Raw genomic sequence first — 12,920 nt, forward strand, 5'->3', positions numbered from 1 at the left:
TGTGATTCAACAGGTCACATGTTTAATTAAATACTTGAACAATAACACAATCTGACCATTTAAACAAGGTATAACACACAAGTGAGTGAAGTAAACACAGCTCACTTTGGAAAACAAAATGGTAGACGTCTGTATCCCTTTGGATGCTGTTAACTTGTCAACTTAATTAAAATAAAGAGTTCAGCCAAAACAATTCTGGTTCAGTCAGAACCAGAAACCAGTCCCTGTCTTAGTCCCAGTGTAGCTCTGCCTTTCCAGCCATCAACATGTACTCATCCAACTCAGCATCCAGTCGCTGCCTTGACATGGACATGTGGTCTTCAAGTTGTTGGTCCAGCCTGCTCTTAGACTTAGACATGTACTCATCCAGCTGTGCGTCCAGCCGCTTCCTGGTCAGTGCGCCATGCTTTCTCTGGCCCCGCCCCTTAGAGGCAGGGGCTGCGTCCGTCTGCAGGTGCTGCGTCGGCTTCTTACCTTAAGGAAAAAAACGAACTGGTAAATAGAGAGAAGACGGACCTTAAAAGGATAAAAAGCAGACTATTTGGTGCCAGTACCATCCCACTACGATACTAGTGAAGAACAGCAGGATCCGAACAAAGACATAACTGTATATGTTGCTGAGAAACAGACCTGCAGTTGGATTCCGGATGTTGGTCTTGGTCATCGGACGATGCTGGCCCAGTTGAATATGCAGGTTACTGCACCCTGTGGAGGAAACACGAACAATTAAATTTTGTCGGGTCGTTGGATGTCAGGTTTACGTTTTCTGACCATGCTGACAAACCCAGCCTCTAAAGTGGACTCAATTCTGGTTCAGACCTCACTTGTAGACATCTGCTGACACCCAAGGAGACAAATGGAGAAAGCAGAAGGTGGAACCACCATAAAGTGTACTCACGCCTGCAGGTGGACCGAAACCTGAATCTCCATTTGTACTTGTTCCTGAAGCTCCAGAACCCTCGAGGTTTGGGGGTACGGGGGTGCTGAGACACCTTCTGCCAGCCAAGCCGGGTCCAGATGCTCCTCCGACGCTGCTTCACTCTTGCAGAGAAACCAGCAACCTGGGTTTTAAGGTGCAATCAGAGACACAGACTCACCTCAGCAAAGCTCAGTATTCTTCAAAGTATCTGGGTCCACATGTGATAAATGCAATGGTTTCCTTCCAACAACATGACAACTATAGCTGTCTGATGATCTACATTATCACAGTCAAAGCTATACCAGGTTCAAAATAAAGATGTTAACATCAACACAGAAACAGAAAATGTTCAATGGGTCAGAACAAACAAAATCACTAAAAAGTAAAAAAAAAATCAAACACTAAAGTCTACAGGTTGATCCTTGGTGGCTCTGCAACTGACCTGCAGGCGTGGCAGCAGAGACGCCCCCTTGTTCACCACCAGAACCACAGGTGGGCTGCTGGGCACCATGATGGTGTCCAAAGTAACCGTCCTGGACTGGGTCAGCTGGTCCACAAGGACCTGAGAGAAGCTGTGGACGAGTTAACGACACTGCCCATAACTCTCTTTCTCTCTGCGAGAGCACTTTTATTGACACACTAGGTTCCAGGATAAGAAAAAAAGCTCAGATCCAACAAATATTGACAACGAACAACTGAATTACTGTCCACAGTGACTCACCGCTCATTAAGTGACACTGCTGAAGTGCTTCTTAGAACAAACTTTCTAAGTTTTGATGAATCCATCACTTTTCAAACCTGCTCAAAGACATAAATGAGATTAGATTTAAAATCCCAATTTGTTAGAATTCACCAATTTGAAGGTTTTTCACACATCGACAATAACTAGTTTAATAATATCCAATTAAAAGCGACATCTTGGTTCCAATAACAGAAAACGGCTGCAGTTAATCTGCTGACTTTAGTATTTGAACATTTTACGGGTTTCGTAATGAAGAATTAGTCTGAAGCAAAAATACACCTGAACATACGTCCCTGAGTGTTAAGTAACTTTAAGTAACGTTCATGATCAGCACGTTAGCTGACGTAACGAGCCTCTGGCCCCAGCTCATTCCCCTCACGTGTTCATCACACCAGCAATGTTTGAAAATCGTGCTAAAGTTTTAGTTTACTTTATGTTAACATTTTTATAGTCATGCGTTTCTAAATCCGACCTGAACGAAACAGCACAAAATACGGTTAAAGGTGGCTGAAGTGATTTAGCGCCAAGTTCTGCTTAAATAACACTAACTAAGCTAGCCTAGCTTAGTCTAGCTTAGCATCACCTGTTCTGCCGCTCACCTGTCGCCGATTGGCTTTGTTTACCTTCCAAAACACACAGATGAACGACGTTAAAAGACTGTAACGCTTGGTTTGAATTATTATGTTAGATATTTGCTTCAAAAACGTCCATCGATGTGGTTCTCAACATAACTTTTGGACCAGACCAGACTTTATTACTCCGTCTTTCTGCTGCGTGTAAGGACTGGACTCTCATCACCACGAGGTGGCGACAGGTTCGTGACCTGTCAATCACCCGATGACCAGTGGCTGCTGTACATAGGCGAGCTGTGATTGGCTGTGACATCTGTTTATCACCAGGTAACCACGGCAGCCTGGCATCTGTGAGCAGTGATTGGCTCTTTGACTACAGGAGAAACTACTCGGCTGTTGACTTAACGGAAGTGTACCAGTTTAAGATTGTATTGCTTTGATGTTGGATTTAAACGCCTAAAGCTGGTGTCCACTGTCTGTCTCACTATCCAAGTTTACAGAGTAAATATAAAAAAGTCACCATTCGTGTGTTGTGTGATTGTTGTTCCTGTCCTTGCGCAGTGAGGTGTGTGACTTTCTCCTTACCTCGGTGGTCATATTTGGCTCATTTGCGCCTTTTCCTCTGCTCTTATTTTTATGCATTGTAGACATCAGCTGACTTCCTGTTATGTCTGGGCACTCGGGGGAGGGTGACGCAGCCGCCCCCCCCCCCCCCCCGCTGGTAGCAGGGACTCGCAGTGGATCACAGCTCTCACGTCTCGAGGAGGGACAGACTGTCTCCGTCCCTTTCCTGACCTGTCTGTCTCTCAGGCTGGACCTGTCTGAGTGAGTGTCTGCATGTCTGACTGTTCGTCCGTGTCCTAAACTGTGTGTTTACCGACCCGACTCCGTAATCGTCGGTCTGTCTTACTCACCTTCTGTCATTTTTGATGGTGTCTGTATCTGACTTTAGTTAGTTAGGTTAGTTTGAATCTGTTGTTGTTCCATTTACACGAAAATTCAGATTTCATCTGGGAAGTGAAAAAGTAACATGTTTGTGAAGTTATTGTCTTATTATAATTTTTTTCATCTATTCCTTTTTTTCTGCCCAATAATGACCCCCCCTAGGTGATGTCGATGCTCGGCCCCGCCCCCACCAGCGGCGACGCGTGTCTCAGCATTGTCCACAGTCTGATGTGTCACCGGCAGGGAGGGGAGAACGAGGGCTTCGCCAAGCGGGCGATCGAGAGTCTAGTGAAGAAGCTGAAGGAGAAGAAGGATGAGCTGGACTCGCTCATCATGGCCGTCACCACCAATGGAGTCCACCCCAGCAAGTGTGTCACCATCCAGAGGACGCTGGACGGACGGCTGCAGGTGAGGGGTCAGTGCTGTCCACTCCCCGCTGTCCCGGTCCGTCTCTGTGTGTCTGCCTGGCGTCTCCATCTATCTGTCTCTGCCTCTGGTGGGTCAGATGTGACACTCAGGTGCTGCGATGGTGATGGGGTGGAGGCAGACTGGGTGTGTCTCACAGTCATCAGACAGACAGTAAACAGGGATCTGTTGATCTCCTTTAATCCTGATGGAACTTCAGTAGCGTCTGAGACACTTGAACTTAGTTTATCAAGATCATAAACCTAGCCCTGAACAGAAACCAGACAGACACTTGTTCAGATGTTGGACCTGTTTATTTTCCTCATTGTTGTGCAGTGACTGAACAACTGCAGCTCCTCCTCTGCACCCCAGTGTCCTCCTGTTCCTCCCTGTTCATGGGTTAGCCGGTTCTGGACCACTTGTAAACGAGTCAAGGTGGTCTAGCTGATACAAGGTGTCACACAGAAACCAGTAAGTCTCTTTACCAGAACCAAAGTCCAACGTATGTAATACAGACACACAGAGACCAAGAGTGTTTCCCTGTTTGGAGGAGGAGGAGGAGGAGGAGCAGGAGGAGGGCAGGCTGCCTTGTTTTGTCTGAAACACAGGAAAGGGGCAGGGTTAGCTGAGGCCAGACAGTGTGTGTGCGTTCATGTCTGTCTGTGGATGTGGATTTTATCCTGAAAAGCGTGAGGAGTCGTTTTTTGATCTTGTCACCTCCAAATGTTTGCCTTAGGCTGTGATCACAGTGTGTGTGTACTTGTCCAAAAAACGTACATTCCAATCAAAGTGAGGGCATTTTGACAAAATGAGGACATTTTGGCCGGTTCTCACTTCTTTGAAGGCCTATTTGAGGCGCAGAAGTGATTTTAGTGCTGGGATAAAATCGAGTTTTGGTTCGGATTACATCAAGGGTTAGACGACTGTGTGTGTGTGTGTGTGTGTGTGTGTGTGTGTGTGTGTGTGTGTGTGTGTGTGTGTGTGTGTGCGTGTGCGTGTGCGTGTGTGTGTGTGAGGTGCTGAGGAGGCGCTGAGGCTGAGGAGGTGCTGAGGATGATGAGGTACTGAGGAGGTGCTGAGGAAGTGCTGAGGCTGAGGAGGCGCTGAGGCTGAGGAGGTGTTGAGGAGGCGCTGAGGCTGAGGAGGTGCTGAGGAGGCGCTGAGGCTGAGGAGGCGCTGAGGATGATCAGGTGCTGAGGAGGCGCTGAGGAGGTGCTGAGGCTGAGGAGGTGGTGAGGAGGCGCTGAGGAGGTGTTGAGGAGGCGCTGAGGCTGAGGAGGTGCTGAGGAGGCGCTGAGGATGATGAGGTGCTGAGGAGATGCTGAGCAGACGCTGAGACTAAGGAGGTGCTGAGGAGGTGCTGAGGAGGCGCTGAGGCTGAGGAGGCGCTGAGGAGGCGGTAAGGCTGAGGAGATGCTGAGGAGGCGCTGAGGCTGAGGAGGTGCTGAGAAAGCGGCGAGGAGGCGCAGAGGCTGAGGAGGTGCTGGGAAAGCGGCAAAGAGGCGCAGAGGCTCAGGAGGTGCTGGGGAGACGCTGAGGAGGTGCTGAGAAAGCGGCGAGGAGGCGCAGAGGCTGAGGAGGTGCTGATGAGGCGCTGAGGCTGAGGAGGCACTGAGGCTGAGGAGGTGCTGAGGAGGCGCTGAGGCTGAGGAGGCGCTGAGGAGGCGCTGAGGCTGAAGAGGTGCTGAGGAGGTGCTGAGGATGATGAGGTGCTGAGGAGGCGTTGAGGCTGAGGAGGCCCTAAGGAGGCGCTGAGGAGGTGGTGAGGAGGCACTAAGGAGGTGTTGAGGAGGCGCTGAGGCTGAGAAAGCGGCGAGGAGGCGCTGAGGCTGAGGAGGCGCTGAGGCTGAGAAAGCGGCGAGGAGGCGCTGAGGCTGAGGCGGTGTTGAGGAGACGCTGAGGCTGAGAAAGCGGCGAGGAGGCGCTGAGGCTGAGGCGGTGCTGAGAAAGCGGCGAGGAGGCGCAGAGGCTGAGGAGGTGTTGAGGAGGCACTGAGGCTAAGAAAACGGCGAGGAGGTGCAGAGGCTGAGGAGGTGCTGGGAAAGCGGCAAAGAGGCGCAGAGGCTCAGGAGGTGCTGAGGAGACGCTGAGGAGGTGCTGAGAAAGCGGCAAAGAGGCGCAGAAGCTGAGGAGGTGCTGAAGAGGCGCTGAGGCTGAGGAGTTGCTGAGAAAGCGGCGAGGAGGCGTAGAGGCTGAGGAGGTGTTGAGGAGGCGCTGAGGCTGAGAAAGCGGCGAGGAGGCGCTGAGGCTGAGGCGGTGCTGAGAAAGCGGCGAGGAGGCGCAGAGGCTGAGGAGGTGTTGAGGAGGCGCTGAGGTTGAGAAAGCGGCGAGGAGGCGCTGAGGCTGAGGCGGTGCTGAGAAAGCGGCGAGGAGGCGCAGAGGCTGAGGAGGTGTTGAGGAGGCACTGAGGCTGAGAAAACGGCGAGGAGGTGCAGAGGCTGAGGAGGTGCTGGGAAAGCGGCAAAGAGGCGCAGAGGCTCAGGAGGTGCTGAGGAGACGCTGAGGAGGTGCTGAGAAAGCGGCAAAGAGGCGCAGAAGCTGAGGAGGTGCTGAGGAGGCGCTGAGGCTGAGGAGTTGGTGAGAAAGCGGCGAGGAGGCGCAGAGGCTGAGGAGGTGCTGAGGAGGCGCAGAGGCTGATGGTTGAGTGTAAGGCTTGAGTTGAGGCGGATGTTGTCCTCCGTGTTGAGTCTGGACCCGCGTCCTTGGCTGCTCTCTGGGAACCGTGGTGTGGTGAGTGATGTTCTGTGTGTGATGCCCCTTAGTCCCCAGGCTGAGGTGAGTTACAGCAGCTGTTATTAGCCTGAAGCCGTGCCCTGCTCAGCGTGGACCTGTCTGTCTGCCTGCAGGTCGCCGGGAGGAAGGGTTTCCCTCACGTCATCTACGCCCGTCTGTGGCGCTGGCCTGACCTTCACAAGAACGAGTTGAAACACGTCAAGTTCTGCCAGTTCGCCTTCGACCTGAAGTACGACAGCGTGTGTGTGAACCCCTACCACTACGAGAGGGTGGCGCCCCCCCCCTGCTCAGGTAAACCTGCCCCACACACCTTCCCACCAGGTGGGCTCCAACCGGACTGCTCCTGGTCTCGTGTGTGTTTTCTGTCTGATTGCTGTCATGCTCAGGTCCTCAGCCTCTGATAAAGGAGGAATTCATCCAGGACTGTCTGCAGGAAGACCCACCGCCCCTCCCCAACCCCTACACGCAGCCCCAGCCTGCTGCCACATATCCCAGCATGCCTCTGTCTCCTCCAGGTCAGACCATGGTTTCATTGAGTGTATTAAGTTTTAATTGTCAGTAATGATGTGTTGCTGTTGTTGTGTGTCTGCAGGCTTCAGGTCTGTGACTGCAGCTGCTTCGGAGGGAGGCGTTGAAAGGGCCCACCCCGACGGACCTGGCCTCTTTCAGATCTCCCTGCCTCATAGGCATGTGGGTCAGGCCTCCCCTCCTCCCCCCACCTCCCCACACCAGCAGAGCCCCGACTACAGTAGCCTCCCCAGAACCGGTGCTGTATTTCTACTGTACACTGACATACTGTATGTGGGCGTTGTAGTACAGCTTATAATATAGTAGAGTAGCGTTGTACTAATAGTACCAGTAGAGAAAGGAATGGTGACGATGGTGAGTAACAACAAGTAGTAATAATATATCTGAAGTATCAGTTAGTAGAACAGGACAGTTGTCATATTAGAAACAGCAACAGTAGAGCTCGTAATCACAATAAGAAGCTGTACTAGTACTAACAGTCAAATTCTGTGTCAGCAGCCACCTGGACAGGTACCAGCCTGAGTGGGCGGAGCCACCAGCCTTCGTTACATCATCATCACCAGCAGGCTCCCAGCGCACACTTCTGTAAGACACAGCGTGAATCCTGTGAGCTGCTACTGTAGAACTGTAGCCGTGCATAATGAGTGTGAGCACTGTCTCCTGCAGGGTCCCAGCATCACAGTACGGCCCCATATCCTCAGCCGGTGTCCAACCACCCAGGTACTGTACCAGACCCGTCTGAACTGTCTCCTCCAAGACACAACGTGTCCACATTGACCAAGACTCTCCAGCTTCTTTTTGCTTTCCAGGTCCAGACTTCTGGTGCTCCATCTCATACTTTGAGCTGGATGTTCAGGTTGGAGAAATGTTTAAGGTCCAGTCAAGCTGCCCTCTGGTGACTGTGGATGGATATGTGGATCCTTCAGGGGGAGATCGTTTCTGTTTGGGACAGCTGAGCAATGTCCATCGCACTGCAGCCAGCCACCGGGCCAGGTGTTCTGTTCTGTTCTGTTCTGTTCTGTTCTGTTCTGTTCTGTTCTGGAAAGGGCGTTTAAACTTGATCTCCTTTCCCTGCAGGCTCCACATCGGCCGGGGGGTTCAGCTGGAGTGTCGGGGGGAGGGGGATGTGTGGATGCGTTGCCTCAGCGACCACTCTGTGTTTGTACAGAGTTTGTACCTGGACCGGGAGGCCGGCAGAGCACCTGGAGATGGAGTTCACAAGATCTATCCTGGAGCTTACATCAAGGTGACTTTGGGTGCATTTGCTTTTTCTCTGCACAAGCACCAGCAACACGCGACTGTAGATGTGTCACATGTATTAAACTTCAACCCAGTGCTGGTTGAGATCTCATTAGACAGCATTGCATATTCTATGAGTGCATCACTCTGCAGAGTCATTGTTCCTGTGATTGTCTGCGTTCACATGTTGGACCTATCCTGATGACGACCCGTTGAACTGAAGGTGTTTGACCTGCGACAGTGCCACAGGCAGATGCAGCAGCAGGCGGCAGCGGCTCAGGCAGCTGGGAGTCAAGCTGCTGCAGTTGTCGGTGCCGTTCCGGGTCCGAACAGCGTGGGAGGGAGCGGCCCGGCTGTCGGTAAGTACACCTCCTCACTGGTTGCCACATTCAAACAGTTTGATCCATCAGCTACTGCCCCAGTTTGAGAAAATGTCTGGGCCTTAGTGGACGTTTGGGTTTTAGCAGAATCAGGGGATGAACAGTTTTTCATGTTCCATGTAAAGCTTTCAACACTAAATCACCAAAGTGTGAGGACAGGACTGAGCATGTCGGCTGTGGGCCACAGGACTGATCCTATCTAATTCAATTAAATTCAATTCAATTCAATTTTATTTATATAGCGCCAAATCACAACAGAGTTATCTCAAGGCACCTTACAAAGTAAGGTTTAAAACCTCACACAACTAAACCCAACAAATCCCACATACAGCAAGCATTTAATTTAACAGAAACAGTGGAGAGGAAAAACTCCCTCTCTAACGAGAAAGAAACCTCCAGCAGAACCAGACTGGATGTGGGCGGCCATCTGCCTCGACCGGTTGGGGTGAGGGGAGAGAGAGAAAAGCACAGCTACAGACAAAAGGCAACAACAGAGCACAGGCAGGATGGTTGGACCAGAGACTGGATGCAGGCAGGATGGTTGGATCCGCAGCTGCCCATCACGGACACCAAACTTTGAGTCCAATGATACCTGTAGGTGAGGACAGAGAGGGAGAGAGAGAGAGAGAGAGAGAGAAAGAGAGAGAGAGAGAGAGAGAGAGAGAGAGAGAGAGAGAGAGAGCGTGAGAGAAGCACAACTACTGGAGAGAAAGAGACAAGGTTAGTTGAACATAGAACAATGATGGGAGGTTATTGGACAGAAGAGGTAGAAGGAAACAGAGGAGCTCAGTGTATAAATTAAGTCCCCCAGCAGTCTATGTCTATTGCAGCTTAACTAAGAGATGGTTCCTGTGACTAACAATCAGTGCCAGTGACGTGAACCATCTCTAACTATAAGCTTTATCAAAAAGGAAGGTTTTAAGCCTAATCTTTAAGGTGGAGAGTGTGTCAGCCTCTCAAACCTGAAGAGGGAGCTGGTTCCAGAGGAGAGGAGCTTGGTAGCTAAAAGCTCTGCCTCCCATTCCACATTTTAAGAACCACAAGTAGCCTAGCGCTCTGAGAACGAAGCGTTCTGCTGGGAGCATAAGGAACTATGAGGTCTTTAAGATAAGAAGGAGCTTTATCATTGAGTACTTTGTAGGTGAGTAAGAGAATTTTAAATTCTATCCTACATTTTACAGGCAGCCAGTGCAGAGAAGCTAATGTAGGAGAAATGTGATCTCTCTTTCTAAGTCCTGTCAAAACTCTGGCTGCAGCATTTTGAATAAGCTGTAGGCTTTTTAAGGAGCTGTTAGGACATCCTATGAGTAAGCAGTTACAGTAGTCCAGCCTAGAGGTAACAAATGCATGGATCAGTTTCTCTGCATCACTCTGAGAGACGATGCTTCTGATTTTAGACATATTTCTAAGATGGAAGTAGGCGGTTCTGGAGATTTGTTCAATGTATGATGTAAAAGAAAGATCCTGGTCAAAAATGACACCAAGGTTCTTCACAGTAGAATCTGAAGCTAATGTTATGCCATCCAGGGTGGCTATCTGACTCAATAGTGTCTCTCTTAGATTTTTAGGACCAACAATAAGAATTTCAGTTTTATCTCAATTTAGTTGAAGGAGGTTTTGGGACATCCAGGATTTGATGTCTTTTAAACAGCCCTGAATTTTTACTAGTTGATCTGTTTCAATTGGTTCCAAGGACATACATAACTGAGTATCATCTGCGTAACGATGAAAATTAATAGAATGCTTTCTAATAATCTCACATTGGAGGAGACATGTATAGGCTAAACAGAATTGGACCAAGCACAGAACCCTGTGGTACTCCATAGCTAATCCTTGTGCATGTGGAGAATTTCTCATTAACATGAACAAACTGGAATCTGTTCAACAAATAGGATATAAACCATTCCAGTGCTGTTCCTTTAATTCTGATTCTATGTTCTAGTCTCTGTAATAGAATGTTATGATCAATTGTATCAAATGCAGCACTAAGATCTAACAGGACAAGGACAGAAACTAGACCATTGTCCGAAGCTAATAGAAGATCATTAGTGACTCTAACCAGAGCTGTTTCTGTGCTATGATGTTTTCTAAATCCTGACTGAAAATCTTCGTACAGGTTATTCCCACTCAGGTGGTCAGATAATTGTTTAGCAATGATTTTTTCAAGAATCTTGGAAATAAATGGTAAATTTGAAATGGGCCTATAGTTGGCTAGTTCTCCAGGGTCTAATGTGTATGGAGCAGTGACATCTCCTCTTCCTCCACCTCTTCCTCCACCTCCCCTTCCTCCTCTTCATCTTCTTCCTCCTCTTTCTCCTCCACCTCCTCCTCTTCATCCTACTTCTCCGCCTCCTCTTCCTCCTCCACCTCCTCATATTCCTCCTCCTCCACCTCCTCTTCCTCCTCCTCTTCCTCCTCCTCCATCTCCTCCTCCTCCTCAGGTGTGTGCTCAGCTGCAGGTCTGGGGGTGGACGACTTGCGCAGGCTGTGTATCGTGCGTCTGAGCTTCGTTAAAGGCTGGGGCTGCGATTACCCACGGCAGAGCATTAAAGACACCCCATGCTGGCTGGAGGTTCACCTGCACCGAGCACTGCAGCTGCTTGACCAGGTGCTGCACTCGCTGCCACAACAGGAACACACACTGTGACGTTGTACGCTTTAGACCACCAACCAACCACTTTCCTCCTGTCGGTCGAATCACCCGAGCAGAAACATGCAATGGTCTGTACTCTGATGTCCTCTGTGTGGAGGAACGTCAAAGACACATCTGACAGGTCTAAGTAGAGAAGGACAATGAACAACTTGATCACTGTTTGAGATGCTTTTGCACCCACAACACCTTATTTTTTTAAGTTCTGTCCGTCCAGCTTCTAAAGCCAAATGACTGAACAGCTACAACTGAAAAGCCTTTTTTCATTCCAGCATGTATAAACACAGCTAATGTACAATCATCATTTATTCTGAGGGTTTTACTCTAACACATTTATTATTACCGTACTCATGTGGGACAGCTTGTAGTTCAGTGTATTTATACAGCACAGCTCCAGTTCACTCGTATCTCAAGGCACTTTACAATGTGATAATTTAACCCCCTATAAAACACAAGAATACAACAATACAGAGTTGAACAGAAAACCAACTAAGCAGCACCAGAAGACAGGAGAAGCAGAACCCTGAGAGGCCATCTGCTTTGTGGTGAGGAGAGAAAGGACAGTCAGCAGCAGTCAGAACACAGGCAGCAACTGCGAAAACACAAAACCTTAATTAATATCATGTTTTTCTTCCACCTACAATCAATGGAAATTGTTTATTGTAACATTTATGAGCTAACATGTACAGTATGCATATGCCACTGGTTCAAATGTTACTCGGTGACACGGTACGGGATGACTCCACACTCTGTGGCAACAGTGGGAGCATGTCCAGTCGCTCTATGAGCATCACAAGCCATGAACTTACCTGAAAACTACTGAAGCTGGAACAGGGCTGTGGCACAAACCCTTTTATTACAGTTGATGTTATGTACAGTAGATGCACAGCCTCTGCAGGAAAACACGTTAAAACGTAACTTTCATTACAAACTGTTACATAGCAGTAATCACCAGTTGCTTCTGCTAACAATGTTTATCTTGGCCTGAGTCAAGTGACCCTTCAACTACTGGACCACAGGCGCTTGTAAGATTTGTGTTTATTGTTTTGTTGAACTGTTCCCATACAATGCTAAATGTTAACCAACAATGGGTTACGTTCATCGTCACTTTTTAAACGTTTTTATACCAAAAAGTATTGTAATATCTGCTCTTTACTCTGATTAAACTTTTAGCTTCTTTCGTTTCTGTGACTTTCCTTTTTCTTGCTGAATTAAACCTAAATGTTAAATAGTACTCGACCACACTTCCACCGTTGTCCACTAGTTTACGTCATTAGTTTGGAATCATTTTACTTTATCTACATTATATTTATTTTTGCTTCTTATTTGTTTGTGTATATAAATATGTGCTATTACTGTGTGTTAAACTGATGATGCATGACAGTACAAACAAACAGGTGTGTACAAAGGGAAAATATTATTAGAGTTATTATTATATATTATTGTATTTATATAAACAACAGTTGATCATTGTACTTAGCACCCCTCCCTCAGGAAACTGTTGCTGCGGAAGGAGTGATTTCCTGTGTGAAGTTTACATGTTCTCTTTTTTCTCTAATAATATAATGTTATTGTTTAGCATTGACTTGTTGATAATGTAATGTTATTATTAAACAATATTTCTGGAAGTAGACGTGACTACGCCAGAAAATGTGGCGCCAATAAGAACAAAGAGTAGGCGTTTATAAAGTTTAAATGTTTGATGGGAGCTTTTAATTGGTTACAGTAAAGCAATGCCCTATGCACTCATAGCCAATAGGAGATAAATATTTGAGTTGGGGGGGGGGGCTTAATAGATAATTATTTG

General features: G+C 48.3%; 2 protein-coding genes and 1 long non-coding RNA gene across 8 annotated transcripts; 1 reads left to right on the forward strand and 2 right to left on the reverse strand.

Moving 5' to 3' along the window:
- Positions 1–2,873, reverse strand: LOC114842820 (uncharacterized). 4 transcript variants are annotated; one of them, XM_029128744.3, is made up of 6 exons: positions 2,819–2,873; positions 1,641–1,717; positions 1,362–1,491; positions 899–1,061; positions 631–705; positions 1–474 (listed from the first exon to the last, which is right to left on the reverse strand). In XM_029128744.3, the coding sequence occupies exons 2-6, from the start codon at positions 1,703–1,705 to the stop codon at positions 230–232; spliced, it is 678 nt and encodes a 225-aa protein (XP_028984577.1). In that variant the 5' UTR covers positions 1,706–1,717; positions 2,819–2,873; the 3' UTR covers positions 1–229. The 4 variants fall into 4 exon arrangements, with proteins under 4 accessions (XP_028984577.1, XP_040923636.1, XP_028984576.1 ...); XM_041067702.2 differs by lacking the exon at positions 2,819–2,873 and adding an exon at positions 2,754–2,775; XM_029128743.3 differs by lacking the exon at positions 2,819–2,873 and adding an exon at positions 2,245–2,489.
- Positions 2,597–12,297, forward strand: LOC114842818 (mothers against decapentaplegic homolog 4-like). Of its 3 annotated transcripts, XM_055503403.1 has the most exons (12): positions 2,597–2,734; positions 2,881–3,058; positions 3,341–3,586; positions 6,430–6,607; positions 6,703–6,831; positions 6,909–7,082; positions 7,340–7,429; positions 7,511–7,564; positions 7,636–7,837; positions 7,922–8,090; positions 8,307–8,442; positions 10,905–12,297. In XM_055503403.1, exons 3-12 carry the CDS (start codon positions 3,344–3,346, stop codon positions 11,108–11,110), a joined length of 1,581 nt encoding a protein of 526 aa, XP_055359378.1. In that variant the 5' UTR covers positions 2,597–2,734; positions 2,881–3,058; positions 3,341–3,343; the 3' UTR covers positions 11,111–12,297. The 3 variants fall into 3 exon arrangements, with proteins under 3 accessions (XP_055359378.1, XP_028984569.1, XP_055359380.1); XM_029128736.3 differs by lacking the exon at positions 2,597–2,734 and having other exon boundaries at positions 2,897–3,058; positions 7,654–7,837; XM_055503405.1 differs by lacking the exon at positions 2,597–2,734 and having other exon boundaries at positions 2,897–3,058; positions 7,343–7,429.
- LOC114842821 (uncharacterized) lies at positions 11,476–12,901 on the reverse strand. Its single transcript, XR_003783499.3, has 2 exons — positions 11,923–12,901; positions 11,476–11,705 (listed from the first exon to the last, which is right to left on the reverse strand). It is a non-coding gene; the product is annotated as an uncharacterized LOC114842821 (long non-coding RNA).
- Between the last annotated feature and the right edge of the window lie 19 nt (positions 12,902–12,920).

This window comes from Betta splendens, chromosome 16, assembly GCF_900634795.4.
Source record: "Betta splendens chromosome 16, fBetSpl5.4, whole genome shotgun sequence".
In the NCBI taxonomy this organism is placed as follows: domain Eukaryota; kingdom Metazoa; phylum Chordata; class Actinopteri; order Anabantiformes; family Osphronemidae; genus Betta; species Betta splendens.